The sequence below is a fragment of the Harpia harpyja genome, chromosome 18 (assembly GCF_026419915.1).
Source record: "Harpia harpyja isolate bHarHar1 chromosome 18, bHarHar1 primary haplotype, whole genome shotgun sequence".
Taxonomy (NCBI): domain Eukaryota; kingdom Metazoa; phylum Chordata; class Aves; order Accipitriformes; family Accipitridae; genus Harpia; species Harpia harpyja.
In genome coordinates, this window is record NC_068957.1 from 292,127 (window position 1) to 310,706 (window position 18,580).

The 18,580-nt window shown below is 59.1% G+C and overlaps 2 protein-coding genes across 3 annotated transcripts; both read right to left on the minus strand.

The window, feature by feature from the left end:
* Window positions 1–689: 689 nt before the first annotated feature.
* Window positions 690–9,660, minus strand: LOC128153775 (uncharacterized). 2 transcript variants are annotated; one of them, XM_052813502.1, is made up of 9 exons: window positions 8,727–9,660; window positions 7,307–7,442; window positions 6,865–7,036; window positions 6,280–6,400; window positions 5,284–5,459; window positions 4,049–4,227; window positions 3,417–3,570; window positions 2,977–3,101; window positions 690–1,946 (listed from the first exon to the last, which is right to left on the minus strand). In XM_052813502.1, exons 3-9 carry the CDS (start codon window positions 6,917–6,919, stop codon window positions 1,152–1,154), a joined length of 1,605 nt encoding a protein of 534 aa, XP_052669462.1. In that variant the 5' UTR covers window positions 6,920–7,036; window positions 7,307–7,442; window positions 8,727–9,660; the 3' UTR covers window positions 690–1,151. The 2 variants fall into 2 exon arrangements, with proteins under 2 accessions (XP_052669462.1, XP_052669461.1); XM_052813501.1 differs by lacking the exon at window positions 7,307–7,442.
* Window positions 9,661–9,834: 174 nt separating this feature from the next.
* FAAH2 (fatty acid amide hydrolase 2) lies at window positions 9,835–18,098 on the minus strand. Its single transcript, XM_052813504.1, has 11 exons — window positions 17,874–18,098; window positions 17,623–17,705; window positions 17,187–17,320; window positions 16,645–16,854; window positions 16,092–16,211; window positions 15,482–15,617; window positions 14,535–14,652; window positions 13,681–13,800; window positions 12,600–12,711; window positions 11,731–11,925; window positions 9,835–10,974 (listed from the first exon to the last, which is right to left on the minus strand). The coding sequence occupies exons 1-11, from the start codon at window positions 18,069–18,071 to the stop codon at window positions 10,799–10,801; spliced, it is 1,602 nt and encodes a 533-aa protein (XP_052669464.1). The 5' UTR covers window positions 18,072–18,098; the 3' UTR covers window positions 9,835–10,798.
* Between the last annotated feature and the right edge of the window lie 482 nt (window positions 18,099–18,580).

An 18,580-nucleotide genomic window follows, 5' to 3' on the forward strand; every position in this document is an offset into this window, starting at 1 on the left:
ACCGCAGCCGGTGTTGCTGCAGGTCTCCGTCTGAGTCAGCCGTGGTGGCAGGGGAAGAGGAAGGCTGACAGCCTGGCAGAGGGAGGGCACAGCCACCCCCGGGATGTTGCACAGCCAGGGTGTCAGGGATGACTCACAGGATTGGAAAGTGGCCCCGTGCAGCCCTGCTTTGCCCAAAAGGCCCCCCAAGGCTGGCAGCGCTGTCCTCTCCCCTCCACCAGATAACTGGATGCTGGACACCAATTTCTCACCTGGTCCCAAATCTGGCTTAAATCTCGTGAGTCCAGGAGCTGGATTTGTCCCCCAGCACTGGAATCCACCAATCCCAGCCGCTGCAAAGCACAATGCTGCCCGACACTGGGCCAGACAATTTCCCCTTGCCTCCGTGGCTGCAGGCACAGCCTCACAAACACATCCCAGAGAGACGACTGCAGGGCAGGGCTCCCCAGAAGTAAATTGGCCCAGTGCTGGTAGAAGGAATAATAAAACTATCTAGTGGTTGCTCAAGAACCAGCCTTTTCCCACACGACAGCAACATGCAGACCAGCTGTGGGCGCAATTTTCTTCCAGGGAAACACCACGTTTTCCTAGTGCCTTTCCCAGATGCTGCTCAGGCAGGGCAGCGCTGGTTCTGTAACACAGAAAGAATAAGCACAGAAGCCAGTTTTCTGTAATAAATTAGTGTTTTTTAAAAAACAGCTCCAGTCACAATCAGTATTTCCAGACAAGTAAAAAAAAAAAAAAAACCTCCTCTTTCATTCAAGAGGTTTATATATATATATTTGAGTATAAACATAAATTTGCATTAGTATATATACTTTACATGCACACATATACACACATATAGATGGATAAATAGATAAAAGTTTTGGGGCTTCGACTTTGGTATGTATTCCTTATGCTTTGGTTCAAGAGCACCAAAACCAGAGGGAAGCTCTGAAGATACTGATCTCACCCATCCATGGCAGCTGTACCTGGAGCATGCCTGTGCCTGCCCGCACTGGAGCCTGCCCCAGTCCTGTCCCCAGCAAGGCACAGGCAGGTCTGAGCAGGCAGCCATCGTGGCCAGGGCAGCTCCAGGCAGCACCTCGAGCTCTGCTTGGTGCTGTGATCTGGGTGCCAGGAGCTCCTGGTGTGCCCCCGCCTGCTTGCTATGGCTCGCTGTCAGCTGGGGGACGCAGCTCATAGCCAGAGAAGGCAGCTGCCCGTCGGACATCAGGGGGCAATTGGGGCAGCTGGCAAGGGCTGGGGACACCCAGTGCTGCCTGCTCCGAGTCACCCTGCTGCACGGTGCTGTCACCTGGCTGTGGCTCAGTCCCAAGGCCATGCAGGGGCTGGACAGCATGGATGAGCTGCCCTCCATCCTCCTCCTCACTGGCCGGCAGCTTCACAGAGCTGAGCGGTACCCAGTGCCTTGCCATGCCAAGGCTCTCCCGCAAGTCCTCCTGGCTGAAGCTCCTGCCCGGTGTGGGCAGAGGTAGCCAACTGCCCGCTCCCAGGGCTGGGCACTGGCATTTAGAATGAAGCTGGAGATGCAGGGGGAGCCACATCTCTGATGTCTGGTAGTCCCTGTCACCTGTGTAGCTGTCTCTGGTCAGTCCCACCAGCACCGGCTGCTCCAGCACATCATCCCCATCACACACTTCCCCATCCTCCTCCAGCCGCAATGAGACCTGGGAGCCCAAGGCATGCCCCAGCTGGCTGTGGGTGCAGGACGGGTCCCTTCCCTCGTGGCAGTCTGGCCCAAACCCGTTGGCACAGTAGCCACTCATGTCCTGGGAAAGGCTTTCTCTGACAAGCAGCTGGACTGTGGGTGTTGTCTGCTCACCTGCAGGCAACTGGCAGGAGGGTAGCACAGTTGGCAGGAGCAGGGTGAGCGAGTCCTCCTTGAGCTCAAGGGTGGGCTCCCTGACGGTCACGCTCGGGTCCCTGTTCAGGAGAGCCTGCTGAGAAACAAGCAGCAAAGCAGTCAGCCTCAGCTTGCTGAAACCCCCACCAGCCTGGGGGTGATGAACCACAGAGTCCGGGGCAGGGAATGGTCCCGGACAGCCCCTCTGCCGTGCTCACACCTGGGAGAAACGCAGGCAGGGCTCTGCTCATTATGGCACAGGGGCTGTGGTGCTGGGGTATGGTCACAGAAGCTTTCACGCTGCTGCTTTTCAAGCTACGCCCCAGCTGTCAGAAGCTCTCACCTGCTCAGAGACCCAAGCAATCCCCATGCAGAAGCCAAGAATAGGAAAGCAAAGGATGCTGGCCCTGAGGTGGGCCAGGGCAAGTGGAGCAGCCTGCCACCTTCTCTCCACACTGGCAGAGGGGACTTCTTTAGCTTAGCAAGTTGGTTTTGTCCCCAGAATGCTCAAAGGGCTGCTCATCCCAGGCTGCTGCCACCCCCAGCATGGGGGAACTGGGACTCAGGGAGAAAGGCTGTCCTGGTGACTGTTTCACAGGGCTCAGTCCTGCTGATCCAGAACAAGTTTTGGATCAGCTCAGCAGGGCTGTAGCCCTGGGAGCCTCTCCGAGCCTTGGGGCCGCATTTATCCCAAGGGCAGAGCAGTGAGGGGCTGCATCTCACTCAGGCCAGACTGTCCCAGGACAGCAGCCCCACTGTTTGTTTCTCTTCCCCTCTTTCTGCCCTTCAAGCTGTTGTAGATGGACATGCAGCCAAGCAAAAGCCAACTGCCTAAAGCAGGAGGCTTCTAACACCGAGGGCCGTGCTCACAGGCTACGTGCTGCCCGAGACACCCTCCCCCAGTGTGACCCATGGCTGGTTAATGCATCTCACCAGTATCTTCTCCCACACAGCAAGGCCTGGGGGTACAGTGGGTCAGACAGCAGGGGAGGCACCTGGGCACCAAGGCAGGTTTAGTGGTGCAAGAGGTGGAGGGAAGGAGGTGCTGAGCCCCCTGCAAATGCATAGGACCCCAGCTTGGGTGCGGTACACACAGGGTGGAGGCTGGAGGAGGACTGTGCACTCACAAGTGTTTTCGGGAGGAGCGTCTCCGAGGGGCTGGGGAAGATGTGCAGCTGGACGAAGCAGAGCCCGGCCATGCTCAGCAGCAGGAAGATGCCACTCAGCACGGCAAGGAGGACCCAGGGAAAGCCTGCCAGGAAGTCACAACAGGCTGAGGGGTGGAAGGACCCCAGCCAGCATCCCCCCCCCCAGCCCACCCTACGCCAGCGCTTCCCCAAAGCCCCTGCAGCAGGCTGGGATGTTCACGGGGAAGATGCGGGGCAAGCCCAAGGTGGATAGCGAGAGAGCATCTCCCCAGGAAAGCACCTCACAGGGTGTTACTGGGCCACCAACCCTGACCAGAATGGCTGGGGGGGGTGAGTGACCCACACCTCCACATATGTCCATGCTGCAAGCAGGACCTGAGATGCAACCGCAGTGGCTGAGCCAGCGAGAGAGCTCCCACCTGCGTGGCCTGCCGGAGTCACCATGCACTGCTCGGCCTCCTGGCTCTGCTCCCCAACCATGCCCGCGGCTGCCGTCCGGACACAGTACTGCGTGCTGGGCTTCAGGTATCTGAAAGTACATGGGGCTTCCTCCCTGCTCCATTTGCAGGGCACCTGGAAGCAGAGGGGATGTGTGGCCAAGGCGGCTGGAGGTGGGGTCTGTGCACTGCTCCTCTCCCCAGTGCAGCCTCGACACCCCACTCACCCCACGGTGTGGGGCGCAGACCCTCCCTCCCTGCTCCCCAGCAACTCCAGCACTTGTTTCTTCACCCCAGAAGGTGTTCAGGTCCCAGAGCATCTTGTTAAATGCCTACTGCATGCATTCATCTGAACAGAAATCGTTACAGGTTTTTCTTATTCATGCAATCTAGAAGAGGAAAGGGATCTCCTGCCACCCCCAGGCTGTGAGCCCCGAACTGGCAGTGCAAAACATCTCACGCCTGCTTGCACTGCTGGGTGTGGGCAGGGCTAGGGCAACTCTATGGGAACAGGCACTACCACACCAATGCAACCGGACACGGGCATCTTTGCTGCACCAGGAAAGCTTTTGCAAGTCCCGTGCACTCTGAGCCTTGCCTGCCCCGCCACGTACTTGCTGGACAAGCACATCCCCTTCGTACAGATTCAGCCAGTACCACAGCTTCAGCAGCACTTGGTCGACTGGCTTGTAAGAGCCGTTTGTGTTTCGGTAGGGAGTGAGTGGCATGATGATATTTACGTTGAGGGTGTGACCTTGGAGCAGCCAAGACAACTTGGGGGGGCCCACAATTGCTGTAGGGAGGGGAAAAAAAAAAAAAAAAAGGGAAAATTAAGCCCTTCAAAACAGAAGGCAGGCATCTCATTTCTCTAGAAATGATGTTTTTCTGTTGGACATCCCACTCCCAGTGCACAGAAAGTTTCTTAGGTGTAGCCTGATGGCACTTTGTGCTGTGAAACCAGCTCTAGAATCGGCAGCCACCATGTCTTTGTGACAGCCAGCGCCGCTTCTGCCTCCTCCGGTCACGCCAGCACAGGCCAGGACAGACCTGCTAGCACCTCTGGCTCCCTGCTGCTGAGCACTTAATCTCTGAGCCATCAGATGATGGTCTAGAGACTCTCTGTGGAGTGTGGCAATTGCTGTTTTAGCTAAGCACATCTATTTCCATGCCAGCTGGATGCAGAGGGAATGAAAAAGGGAACTCCAAAAAGCTGAAGTACATCCCATTTTAGCTGCTGGCACATTCAATTCAAAGCAACAACCCCCATGATATGGGTTAGGCGAAGGTCCTGGAGTTTTTCCTTCCTCCAAAAGACAGCTAGGCTTTTTGGACAGGACAGGCAGTCTGACTGAGAAGAGGCACATACCCACATCTCGCCAACACGGCAGCCAGGGCAAAGGCAGTGCTGCAGGGACTACTCCTGCCTTCACCAGCCCGTGCCAGCTTTACCATGCTGGAACAAAAATGCCCTCACCCAGCATCTCCCAGGCCCATCGCAGGGACAAACAGGGGATGCTTTTAAAAGGCAAGCCTGGAAGGGTATCCTCTTTCCTACACCATCTCTCCGCGTTCTCCAGAGACCCGAATTCTCACAGCGCCTCGGTGGCCTGGGGCCTCCCACCCGTGGTCCTCACCCCACTGTCTCCTCCTCTGTCCCCTTGCTCTTCACCCAGCCCTTCTCCAGCAGCTCTGCTGCCATTCCTTTCCTCTGGTCGGGGCTCTTGGCACTTCTCCCACCAGTATCATGTGATTTCCCACCGTATCCCGGCAGACCTCTCCAAGGACCCCTCTTCCCATTGGCCCCCCAGGAAGAGCAGGAGCCCAGCTGAAGGAGCTCCCTGGTCCTTACTGTCTCTGTACAGCTGCAGCTCGCTGGAATAGGCCCACTCGGACAGCTTGTCTCCGGCCACCGCTCTCACCCTTGCCCAGTAGATATCGTGGATCTTGTCAAAATACAGCTCGCATGCCCAGGAGGAGCTGGTGCTGTTCCCCCAGCAGGTATCCACCTTGGTCCAGCGAGAGGTTCTGCCCATGGAGAAAATGCAGGGATTTCTCCTTTTCAGCACCTTCCTAGCTAAAAAGGAAAGCTGCCTAGCCATCACCATCCTGTCCGAGTGGAAAGCACGGGAGGGCACAGACACTGGCCAATAGCATTCTGGGTTGCATTAGGAAGAACACTGCCAGCAAGTCAAGTCCCCTCTGATTGGCACTGGTGGGATGGCACCTGGAGTGCTGCGTCCCGACCTGTGCTCTCCGCTACAAGAAAAATCATGTCCACACCAGAGAGAGCCCACTGAAGGGCCAAAAAGATGGCCAAGGGGTTGAGGCATCTGTGGTGTGAGGGAAGCTGAGCAAGCAGGGACTGCTTAGCCTCAGAAGAAGGTGTCTTAGGATGGGGAGTCTTATCAGCATGATGGAGTAAAGAAGATGGAGACTTCTTCTCAGTGGTGCCCTACGAAAGGACAAGAGGCAGCAGGCACAGGTTGAAATACAGGAAATTCCGCTTAAGCATAAGGGAAAAAAAACCCCAAACCTGAGAGCAACCCCTTTTGTTTTCTACTGGAAGGGTGACCAGCAAAGGGAACAGGTTGCCCAGGCAGGTTGTGGAGGCTCCATCCCTGAAGGTGGTCAAAGCCCAGAGGGACACAGTCCTGAGCTGACCCTGCCTGAGCAGGGGTTGGATGAGCTGGTCTCTGGAGTTCCCTGCCAGCTCTGCTATTCTGTTACTCTATGATATTTACTGCCAGATAATAATCCTCTGGCTACCAGGAGTCCCCGACAGCCCTCTGCCAGGGTGCAGGGGGGACGAGCCACCTCCACCCCTTCTCCCCGCCACCCCACCTACCGTCTCCTCCACTCCACCTGGTACGAGGCACCGCTGGGTGAGCCAGGGTCCGGCTCCCACCGCAGGCAGACGTGGAAGTTTTGTGCCTCCAGCCTCACGTCTCGTGGAGGCAATGGCATGCCTGGGGAGAGGGAAGCAGAGGGGCGTCAGGCAGCATCGATCTGCTCTGCAGGGGCCCCCTTCTTGGTTGGTCACTGCTTGGCCATGCTGCACGGGTCTCCCTGCTTTAAAAAGATGTTCCCCACCACCCTACAACCCCCAGTTTCAGTCCTGTGTAGGCAAACACTGACTCCCTGCCAGGCACAGGCAAGGGCTGGCTGCCAACGCAGCACTCAGCATCCACATCCCGTGAACCTCTCGCACACCCTGGTGCATCCTATCTGAGGTCCCGTGAAAGGCACCGACACCCTGACGTGGTTGCTGGTGACCCTGGGGTTTTCTTTCCCGTCACATCTTGAAGACCACTTGGTTCCCTCCTTCCTGCAGGTACCTTCTGTAGGTCTGAGAGTTGTCCCTGTGCTTCTCCCCCTGCTGCAGCCAGGGCCACCCCCCAGTCTGCAGCAGCAGCTCCGGAGCTGGACTTACCACGGAGCAGGGTGCAGCTGGCCAGTGACAGAAGCAGGGTCAGGGCAGGGCTCATCCCGCTGCACCCCGTCCATCTGCCCCCAGCTCTACGCTGCCATGCTGGGTGCAGTGGCGAGAGGACAGGCGTGCTGGAGCTGTTCTGCCACTTGCAAACACGACGGGCAGCTGGAACCTGGGATTAGAGAAAATATTTTTCTTTCCCAAAGCTGTGGCCAGTGACACCTGCCGCAGGCATCCCTTGTATGCAGAGGTTGCATGCCCAGCCGTGGCACGGAGGTGCCCGCTGCAGAGTGGCGGGGGACCCCCTGCCATCCCCGGGATGGGGTGAAGCAGCAGGTGCCCTCAGGGGCTGCGGTGGCAAGCAGGCCTGCGGGGACAGCAGGCAGCTGCCACACTGCCACGGCACCGTGCACGTGCCACAGGGACCTTGTGCTGCACCCACCTCTAGCTAGTCCCCGGTGGTGTTTGGTCGGTCCCTCCCTAAAGGCAGCGAGAAGTCACGCTGCCGGCGTCACCGGGATGTGGGTCTGAGAAAGCTCTCGGCCTGATGCTCACACCGCTCTGGCGGTGACTCAGCCCTGCGCTGGGCATGACTCACACTGGCACAACCGGTGGTACCACTGCCGCCCCAACACCCCCAGTCCTCCCGCAGCCTCCATGGGATGGGGAGGGTACCATGCATGCTAGCACCCGGCCAGGCGAAACAGGGCACCCCGAGGCACCCCCGTGGGGTGCTCTGCCCCGAGTAGAGACCTCGGTCGCGTGAGCCACAGCAGTGGCCGGTCCTGCTGGGCACCTGCGCCACAGCCCTGCGCAGTCCCGGGGGGACGCTGGCGCAGCGCTGCAGCATGCAGCATGTTACGACCCACTTCCTCCTCCCTCCCTCTGAAACCTGGCCAGTAGCTCCTTACATTGGCCTTGCCCCACCACTCGGTTACATGGGAATTTTTTCCCTGCTGTTGCCAGCTATGGAGGGAACCTTGCTCTCTGGGGAGAGACATGCAAAAGGCTTTGAGGCCACCAATGCCAACCTCCTGGTCCTGGGGACATGTCCCCTGCTGAAGGCGGGGAGCCCGGGGCCACCTCTGGAGGCAGACGGTTGGGAGCAACTCCCTGGCCAGACTGGACATCCGTAGGGCTGGCTTACTCCCACACATTGCCTCTTGCTCTTCCCATTTTGTACTGACTCTGCATTAACATTATAAGCACGACCACCTTGGCAGGTGCATATAAAATGCTTTCACCATGTTTTCTGTTCCTTGCAAGTGTTCAGAGCTGGAAACAAGGAGGAGCAGCCAGCAAGCAGGGATGGGCAGCTGCAAGCCCTGAGGCGAGGCCTCCAAAATGCTAAAGCCAATATGGGCAGTGGGTTTACAGCTTCCCCCTGCCCCGGTGCTAGCACAAGCCCTCCAGGCTTTGCAGCAGGCCCCCGGCAAAGGCAGCAGGCGTTTCTCCCCGTAGGGAGAAGGGGCCCCCAGGCCTGTTCCTGGGACTCACAGAGGTGCAGAGCAGCAAGTCAGCTCCCTGGGGAGACCCCAGGACCTGACTGCCTGTGTGGACAGGGATAGGGCTGCTCCTGCCGCAGGAGAAGGCAGCACGCCACGCAGGGGGCCAGCGCTTTCGCAGCAGCGAGGGGGGCCGCAGGATGGTCCCTGCCAGCCCCAGCACACCTGGTCCCCGTCCGCCTTGGTCAGAGGGAAAAACCCAGCACTCCTCCCCATGTTGTGGTTTCTGTAAAAATACGGCTTACCGGCTACCCCGCCAGGTGAGACTGCGGAGGTGAAACCCTCTCCCCTCCGCTCATCCCTTCACCTGCATCCCCCATCGCCCCGCCGCCCCAAAGCGCCAGCGGTCCCCCCTACCTTGGGCCACGTAGCTGCTCATCTGGCCCCTGCTGTAACAGGAATCTGCTAGAGCAAACACGGGGCTGCAGTCTGCGCCCACCACGCTGTTTAAACACAATCGCCTTCAGCTCAGCAATCCCACGTTAGGCTCAGAGAGCGTTCACTGGAAGCATCATCAGGGTCTGCCCAGCTCCCAGGCTCCCTCCAGCTGGGGGACAGGCCCGTGTCCCCGGTGCCACCACGCTGGGCGGCTGTGGGAGACGCCTCACGACACGTGGTTTGGCTTCGGTGGTTCGTGCCCTTTTCCCTGGGTCGGGTTTTTTTTTTTTTTTGTTGATTTTTTTTCTTTCTTCCTTCCTTGTTGACGATGTCTCATCTGGCTGCAGGTTCCCTGGGCCCGCAGCCCTCAGCCGGCTCAGCAGTGCCCTCTGCGAGCGAGTGGCAAGATGCAGCCTGCGCCCAGCAACCTGGCTGCACCCAGCACCCACGTCCCGCCTTGCAGGGACCATTAGTGGCTCAGGGACAGAAGACAACAGCCCAGGGATCGGGCCAGCACCAGGGGTGACACGTGGCAGGACAGAGATAAGCCAGGATGTCCCCGCAAAGCCAACACCGGGAAGAGGTTTAATCCTTGCCAACATCAGCACCACAGGGTGGGCACGCAGACCTGGGACCCCACACCCTGCTCTGCCCTAAAGACCCCAAGGAACCCACGCATGGCTCAGCATCGCCCTACGAGCCCCAAGCCTTCAGCAGCCCATCGGGGAGAAAAAGCAGCAGGGTTTACGCTTTCCAAGAGCATTAACGCTGTGCAAGCACTACAAGACAGAGCCATCGACCGCGGCACCGCCGGAGCTCACCGGCACCCTTCAGCTCTGCCAGGAGCTGAGCAGACACCACCATTCCATGCATTTTAAAGCGAGAGCCCAGCAGCGGCCAAGTGCCACCCTTGGAGTGGACGTCAACACCTTCACTGCTGTCCTTCCACTGCGCCCACAGCCGGCAGCATTCGGCAGCCCCGGCCCATCCCACGGCACAGGTGGAGACAGGGCTGGGATCCAGGGGGACGGCAGCCCCACAGCTGGCAGGGCAACAGCCGTCGGGAACAAGGACACACAGCCGGCAGCAAACTGGACAGGCTCTTTAATAGCACCCTCATCGAGAACATCTCAGGCTTGTTGCCCACCCCAGGAACAGCCAGCTGCCCACCATTTCTGCCTGCGTCCACTCGTGGGGGCAGAGGCCGGGCAGCACGGGAGGGTGGGTGGCAAGGGACGCCAGTCAGGCTGGGTGATCCCCCAGGACAGAAGGGCAAGACACTGGCAGGAGATGCTTTAGTTGTCTCAGCACACAGAGAAGAGCATTTAAAGAACCCTTCCAGTGCTGTCAAAAGCTCACAAAAGCAAAAGCTCCTTCTCCCTTGCCTGCCAGCTCCACACCGGGCAGAGCCCAGCACCATTCACCCCACAAAGCACCACCGGTGTGATGAGCATATGGCTGCCTCCAGCACCCTCAGCCCCTCTCTCTTTTCGGCTAGAGGGTGGGGGAAACCCCATGGCAGCTCAGGGAGGCTGCAGGGGCCAGCAAGCCTGCAGTGCACCAGTGTAGTCCCAGCCCCGTGGGCAGGGTAAGGCCAAGGAGGATGGCTGCATGCAGGAGGCCCCGAAGGTGGTGCTGGGCAGTTGTCCCCGAGCAGGCTGGCAGCACCTCCTCTCCCCAGCCTTCACTCAGCGTCTTCAAAGCAGCAAGCCTTACAGAGACAGCCATCTCCACGCCCAGAAGATAGGTGCCCACTGCAGGCAGGATGCGGGCAGCCTGCCGCCAGCCTGCATCACCGGGGCTCCCGAGGGGCCACGGGGAGGGCAGGTCTCTCCCCTGGCAGAGGGTGCTGCAGGGAGGAGACCACTCTAGCAGCAACAGTCCGGCTTCCCTGGGCGCTGGAGGCAGTGCCAGTGCTCCCAGGAGAGTGCAAGGTGGGGTGCGGAGGGAGCAGGTAGTGCCATGACAGGATCAGGCATCAGCGCCTGCCGCTGCCTCACTGGGCAGCCACTGTCTCTGTCCCTGCTTCCCCGCAGTGCCAACGGCCCAGGCTAAACATTCCCAGGTGAAACCCATCCTCCGAAGGCCTTCTCCAGATACCGGGCTACCGCCAGCGTCAGGTGGTCATTGTAGGAAGCTGCCACCAGCTGGATGCCCAGCGGCAGGCCCTCGCTGCTCAGGCCCAGCGGGCACTGCGTCACCGGCAAGCCCAGGACGTTGAAGATAGCTGGAAGAGAGAAGGTTGCATCAGAGCAAGCACAGCAACTAGGATAAATCACTGCCTGGCTCTCCCACCCCAGGTAGGCAGCTGCTGCCATGGACAGCACCAGGCTCCTGGGAGCTGGTCCTTGCTGGAGCGGTGCAGTCAAGGCGGGTGGTGCAGAGACACGATGACACGGGGACATCGCTGGCTAGAGGTTCCCAGCGCCCACATCACATATGCAAACTGCACCCATAAGTGGACACACTTATGTGGCACTTGCTGTGGCATGCCGAGATCTGCTCTGGGACGTTCCTGCCCCGGGCACCATCCCTCCATTACTTCAAAGCCAGACAGCATTGCAACACCGTGCTGGCATCAAGGAGCTCAAGCTGCAAGAAAGCCACATAGAGAGCCCCAAACTGTACCCCAAGAGATGCAGCAGCTCTTGGGTGCCTGCTAAACCACAGCACCAGCTGTAACAGCGTCAGCTAACAGCGTCAGAGCACCGCTCTGGGGCAGGGTACCACCCCCCGCCCGCCCCAAGATCAAACCTGCCTTGCTGCAGACAGCGGGTACTGCTGCCACAGTTTTAAAGCATGACCATAATCGTCACCCCATGTTCTGGAGCAGCAAGACACCCCTCTGCACTGCAAAGCCCACTGTCAGTGATGGAAATACTCTGAGTAAAATACTCTGGCTAGCAGCCTGCACTGCTGCAGCCTGTGAAGGCATGCCCACGACTCCTGCCTGCACCCCAGCAGAGCAGTCAGAGCAGCTCACCTGTGTAGGCAAAGTTGAAGGGCATGCATATGGGGGAGTGGTGCCTGGGAGCTATGGTGGGGTGGGAGGGGTAGAGGAGCACCCCGTCGGGCCCCAGCAGGGCCTCCATCTCCTCCTGCAGGCTCTTCCCCATGCTCACCAGCTTGGCATTCCCACCAGGATTGAGTTTCATCAGCTTCTCCGTCAGCCCCAGGGCTGCAGGGCAAGGACACAAACAGGAAGAGAGAGAGAGCGCAAGGACCATGGGCTAAGCAGGCTAGAAAGCGCATTGCCCGGCCACAGGCAGCACCCCCCAGCTCCCAGTGGGGCCCCCCGCAAGTCCCCCTCCCTGCTGGCTCCTGGAGCAGATTGCCCCGGACACAGCTCTGCAGGCAGCGTCTCCCCAGCTTTGCCAAGGAAAAGGCTTTCAGCCTGCCCACTGCTCCAAGTTTTTCCAGCCACTGGGATTGAGCAGAGCTGGCGGAACAACCTCAGCGCTCATTAGACAGCAGCATGACAGCACTAATTAGGGTTCTCTGGTATCTGCTGCTAAGAAACGAGATTGGTGCAGACCCCTGACTGGCTCCCTCTAAGCCCCAGCAGTTCTGGCAGGGCTCACAGCAGGAACAAACCCTGCCTGCAGCGCTGTTGTCCTCACTTCTCCTTCTCCCAGGATATCCGAACCCATTTATCAAAGATTCAGACAACTCCCCTTCGAGCAGGTGTTTCACTTGAAGACACTGAGTGTCGTTACAAAAAAAACAGTCTGAAGCTGCTCAGTGCAAACTCTGGAGTCCCTTTGTGGGGCACTGGAAGGGCACTATTTTCATTTAATGACTTGCCCGCCCCACCACCGCCTCCGCACACGCCAGGGCTCCTCCTGGCTTTACCGATCGCTGGGAGAGTGTGGGAAGACATCCCCACGAGCCACTTCATCAGCTCCCACAGCGGCCACACTGGCTTGCCATGATCCCCGAGCAGGTCTGTGAATAGCTGTGCCTCCTGTAACACACACACACACACTCCCTCCATCAGCACCGTCAGCTAGCACACGATGGGGAAGACCAGGCTGACAAACGACAGCAAAATCTCCAGCTGTCCAATTATCCCGACGCAAGCTGTTGCAATCTTCAGACAAGAGATGCCCCTCAGGAGCGTTACACAGCTCTAGCACTAATCCAGAGCAGCAGCAGGAGCATCTCTCCCTGCCAGAGACAGCAAGAAGGGGACCTCGCTCTGCACATGGAGACCCCCCCAAAGCAGCACCTTTTAGTACCCCTCCTCTGACATGATACAAGGGATGATGCTCTGGATAATGTCTCCTGGAGGCATTTACTGCTGTTATATGGCTGTGGGATCAGGAAAAAGGAGACAGAGGGGGCTAGGTGTGCCCTCCTTAGCAAGATGGTGTTGGTTTATTTTTCACCACTGCCTGCATGGCAGAATGCATGAGCTGTAATACTCCCAAGAGTTTATTTTTGCTACAAAATACTTCCATGCATGCACAGAGCATGGCACAGTGGCTACAATTCCAAGGAAAAAATAACACATGCAGACCCGCTGCTGAAAAGCTGCTAATCTACTACCTCAGTCCTGGCATCCTAATGGGTATTAATCCCAACCTACCATGTCAGGCGAAACACAGCACAGAGGTAAAAGCGAGGCAGGACGCTACCTGCTTGGCTGACTTACCAACTCGCACAGAAAATGTCAACATGCTAAAATGGCCTCTCCCTCTCTAAACCATGTCACTCCTCTGCTGGGAGCCATATCATCACGTCATGGGAAAGCAAGGGAGAAGCAGTTGCGTAGCTTTGGAAAGAGATGGAAGGAAGACTGGGGGGACAAACGGAGCAGAGAAAGCCCCTAGCCAGGTCTGGGAAGCCTACAGGTCTCCATGGCTGGCCCCAAACAGCCGATTCTTCCCTGCTGCCACTGAATTTGTGCCTTTGCCAGCCCGGTCTGACCCACCTGCCCATCGCTGCCCTTGGACGACATCATGGCTGACCAGATCTGGAAAGAATACTTCATCTTGTGGATCGCCACATGCCGAACTTGGACACCCAGCTCGCTTTCGAGGTGCTCCACCACCTAAGGGGAAGAGAGGGAAGGGTTTGTTTCTGCAAGGATGTGATGCACTGTGGTCAGTCCATGGAAACTAGGGACAGGAGAAAGCCCAGGAGCAGCTTCTCTTTACTGCCACGCAGGGGATCCTGCAGCTCCTGCCCGCTCCCTTCCGCCCTGAGCAGCGGGACCTCCTCCATATACAACCTCCTCCTATAACAACCTTGGAGCTCCCCATACAGCCTTCCATGACACCCCCAGTGATGCTCCAGAAGAGCACCAAGAACAGCACAGAAGATTTTGCTGAAAAACAAAAGAGTTCCTTTGCATGACTAAACGCCAGGCAGCAGCCCTGGGAAGACTACAAACACAGCCATCCCTTCGCCGTGTGATGTGGCCCCAGAAGGTCTCCATAACGTAGAAAAGAGAAGTTAAGAAAGTGAAATACAGCTATTGCAATGGAAATTGGTCCAAAAACTTTGGACACCCCAGTGCACTTCAACAGATGGGTGCTGCTGGCAAGGGGATCTGCAGCCGCTCACAAGATTTTCCCCTTGTTTCTTCTTTAACACAGAAGAAGAAAAAGATCTTTCTGCTTTTTTTCTACTGGAGGCTGCTTCTGCAGCCCTCCATCCTGCCAGTCCCTGCAGGAGCTGCGCACAGAGCAGCTCACTGCACCTCCAAGGGACTCCTGGGACTGGTCTCCCCATGTTTCATCTCCAGGCTCACCCCAGTGAGAGCCAACCTCCGTTCCTTCCTACCTTCTTCTGGGCCTGCAAGATCTCCTTGTCCACAGGTGACACAAAAATTGACCCGCCGTCATGATCCATGCAGTGAAATTTTATTTTCTCCAGCAACACTTTTTCATTCAGCTTCAGCCTGGGAAAGGAACACCACTTTGCTTGCAAATCCATCCCTGGCTCCTCCCCAGCTGCCAGAGCTGCTCACACACTTGTTAATGTGTCCTCAGGACACCCTGCTCTACCCGTCAGGGTGGGAAGGAGAGTCCCTGAAGACACACAGACACCTGCTGCTCACAATCCATCCAGCTGCTTGCCTGCCCCATCAGTCCCAGCTAGTTCTGCATGTTTGTTGCTGTTAGGAAAATCCTCATCTCTCAAGATGCACCTTGTAATTACAGACCCTGGCCACGGCCAAGATTGGGACTGCACCACAAGAGCCATGGAGAAACCAAAGTGGTAACGGAAGAAGCAACCGCATGCAGGCTGCGGCAAGAAGCAGGACCTGCCCGGTCCACCCCATCCCTGCTCCGCTCCTTACTGGTAGGTGCACATAAAAGGCTGCTTGGTTGCAGGGACCTATGAAGAGACCAAATGGGGCCATGGTGTGGGATGGAAAACTCATTATTCAGCAACAGGAAAAAGAACACCTAAAACCCAAAAGAAAGGCCAGCCCCAAGAGGGAAGGGCCGTGCTGGGTGGCCCTGGCTGGAGCAGCTCACTGGTGAAGTCTTCCTGTGAGGAGGACCCAGCTGACCATGGCTGCCTGTTCCCCAGAGCACGTGGGTGGTGGGAAGGACAGCCATGGCTGCAAGGGTCCTGCTGAAGCCAGGGGCAGAGGAAGGAAACTAGTAACAAGCAATCTGGGTAGTGCAGACCTCTCTTGTACACCAAACAGGACTGACCCACTGCACTGGCCAAAGTAGCCAAGACCAATTCAGCAGCTTGAAGCAGTAGGAGCAGCTCACCTGCTGACTCCAGGACCAGCCATGACCCTCAGCATAAGCTCCAGGTCCTCCGCATAGCGGCACATGGGCCCCGTGCACAGGAAGCTGGTCCGCACCCCTCGAGCGTTTGGGAACTGGCCATCGTTGGGCACCACCCCTGCGGGCACAACAGGAGACGTTGGGCACCACCCTGCCAGCATCGCTTCCAGCCAGGGCAAGCCATGCCGGTGGAAGTTGTTGCCCAGGGATTGCACACATCAGCAGTGCTTGCAAGCTGACGGCAAGGTGCACGGGGTGGGGAAAGGAGGAAAACAGCCAGCCGGGTCACCAGCGGCCAGGGAAACACCCCAGATCCTGACCTTGGGAAAACATCCCACGCTGAGGATACAATACCAGGAGTGAAACACCTCCCACGGGGCTTGGCGTTCTGCCACCAAATGGCTTCCCACTGCCAAAGCCAGGTTGTACTCGTGCAGCAGGCTTGTCCCATGGCAAGAACCTGCCTGCCCCCTTACAGCAATCTCACCAGAGACAAGCAGAGGAGTGTCCCTAACGGGTTCCTCCCACAGCCCGCATTCCACCTCCTGGCATCTCTGCTGGGGAGGAGAGGAGACCCCCATGCCCGCTTTACCTGTCGTGGGCTTATGGCCGAAGACTCCGTTGAAGAAGGCAGGCATGCGGATGCTACCACCGATGTCAGAGCCCACACCTATGACTGAGCAGGCAGCTGCCAGGACACCGCCCTCCCCACCTGCATGGGAGAAAATACAGCAAAAAACCCACAGGCTTATCGTGCAAATCACCCAGCAAAGCAGGAGCACCTCATGGTGGCCGCTTCCCTTTGCGCACAGATGGGGTGGGAGCCGCTCGGGCTTTAGCGATGTCTGAGGGCCAGCTGGGGAATGTGGGCCGAAGGGACTTCCCTGCCGAAATGCCACACCAGCACTGCTGTTTGCAGGTAGAGTGAGACTGAGTGAGCCACAACGATACCGGGTGTAACATCCAGGAGGTGCAAAGCAGTTGGACCTCCAAATGGCCTACTGCACTGCCCAGGAAAGAGGCCTGTGAGCTCTGCAGGAGCCCAGCGACAAGTTAAAGCAGCATGCAGAGGCCTTGGGAACTCTTTCCTTGCTGCATTTTAATCTGCTGCTCGTGCAGGACTGTGCTGAGCTGCCGGGGCTCACCTGAACTGCCGCCCACAATCCTCTGCAGGTCATAGGGATTGTTGGTCCGGCCATAGACCCTGTTGCTGGACTCGTACCACATGCACAGCTCACTGCAGTTGGTCACGCCCAGCGGGATGGCACCAGCCTGCTTCAGCCGGGACACCACCGTGGCATCCGAGGTAGCAATCACGTTGCGGCGGTTGACCAAGCCAGATGTGTTGGGCATCCCTGCAGTGCCAGGGTTGACAGATGGAAGGAGGTGTCAGGGCCAGCTCCCCCGAGATCACCCTGGGGGCAGCAGGCTGCAAGGCCGGTCACAGGGACCATGTCTGTGAGAAGCAGGTCCCCAGCGAGGGCTGCTCCACAACCCCTGCAGCGTCTGGGTGCTAAAAGTGAACGCAGACACACAAGCCCAGGCAGAGTGGGGGTGCAGACCAGGGAAAGGGAAGCTGCTTCCCTCCAAGTGCCCTGCCACAGCCACCCACCACCCTGGGGAGCATGTGGCCGAGAAGGAGTGAGTCACAACCAGTGAAGCTGGAGAGAAGCAAGGGCAAACCCACCGTGCAGAGAAAAGGCCTCCTTGACGGTGATGGGAACCCCTAACAAGGGGAACTTCTCCTCCAGGTAGTCATCGCCAGGGCCCTCCGAAAGCAGCTTATCTACCTGCCGGGCTTCCTGCAGGGCCTCCTCAAACCTGCAAAGAAACAACCAGCGGGGATGCTCTGGCGCTGCTCTCCAGCCCCGAGGGACTGGCAAGGAGCAGGCATCTCCGCAGGGTGGGCAGATGCTAAGCGTGTGGTGGGAGCTGCTGATGGAAGACGAGACTTCCCCAGCTCTTCTTCACGGCCCTCGCAGGAACTGCTCGCTTCGCACCCGGCCAAACCAGGGCCAGCAGCGCCGGCAGGAGCACTCGGCCCCGCCATGCTGCAGCCCGCTGGCCCGGCGGGAAGGCCGCGGCGGCGGTGAGCCAACCGCCCCCTCTCCTCCCGGGCTTACCGGTCCTTAACGACGGCGTTGATGAGGGGATTGACCTCCTTGATCCTCTCCACGTAGGCCTCAACCACCTCGACGCACGTCACCTGAAACACCGAATAAAGCAGAAACCGCGGTGAGACGGGGCGGGGGAGCGACGCCGGGCACCGCCGGTACCCCCACGCCGGCACGCCCTCCGCCACGGCGGAGACCTTCCGCGGGCGCAGCGGCCCCTGCCCGTGTGCGGTCCCGGTCCCGGTCCCGGCCCCGGTCACCTGCCGCGCACGGAGTCGCGCCGCCAGCTGGCGGGCGGGCAGCAGCAGGAGCGGGCGGCGCGGCGGCGGGACGGCGCGCGGCGGCGCGGGGCGGGCGCGCGGCGGCGCGGGGGCCACGAGCCCCAGCAGCGCCAGGCAGGCGCGCGACAGCAGCCGCAGCAGCAGCGCCAGGCAGCGCTCCGCGCGCGACAGCGCCATGGCCGCCCGCTGCCCCGCCCCAAGACACACCCCCTCCGGGGGGGCGGAGCGCCGCTGCCGCGGAAGTGACGCCAGAGCGCCGCGCCGCCCGCGTTGCCGTAGCAACCGCCTTCCCGCGCTCCGCCGGCCTGTTCCCCGGCGGCGGCCGAGGCCTACCTTCGGCCTCGCTGCGCGGCAGCAAGGCCGACTCGCCGCCCGCCGGGGCTGCGAACGGCGGCTGCGGTGGTGTGGCCCGTGGAGAGTCGCCTCTTCCCGCTCTGGGGGCAAAGGCAGCAGGTCCGGGCCAAACGCAGCGGCTCAGCCGCTGGTTGGCTAGAGATTACGAACGGGCTGGTGAGGGCAGGCAGCGCTGCTAATGTGTGTCTGGGGCAGCGTGATCCGTCTCTGTGGAAAAGCCTTCACCGAGAAGCTGCCTTGGGCAAGGTGCAGGAGGAGCCTGAGGGGCTGGGGCTGAACTGCAACATCCCTGAGCACAGCCACAACGCCTCCGGGTTGCTTGCGGGAGTGTC

Coding starts and splice junctions, on each gene's coding strand:
- FAAH2 (XM_052813504.1), bottom strand. CDS start 18,071: ATGGCGCTGTCGCGCGCGGAGCGCTGCCTGGCGCTGCTGCTGCGGCTG. Junction 16,855..17,186: donor GGAGGCCTTTTCTCTGCACG/GTGGGTTTGCCC, acceptor CTGGCACTGCAG/GGATGCCCAACACATCTGGC. Junction 13,801..14,534: donor TCTTGCAGGCCCAGAAGAAG/GTAGGAAGGAAC, acceptor TCTTCCCCTTAG/GTGGTGGAGCACCTCGAAAG.
- LOC128153775 (XM_052813501.1), bottom strand. CDS start 6,919: ATGAGCCCTGCCCTGACCCTGCTTCTGTCACTGGCCAGCTGCACCCTG. Junction 6,401..6,864: donor CAGCTGCACCCTGCTCCGTG/GTAAGTCCAGCT, acceptor CCCTCTCCCCAG/GCATGCCATTGCCTCCACGA. Junction 3,102..3,416: donor GACTCCGGCAGGCCACGCAG/GTGGGAGCTCTC, acceptor ACTTCCTGGCAG/GCTTTCCCTGGGTCCTCCTT.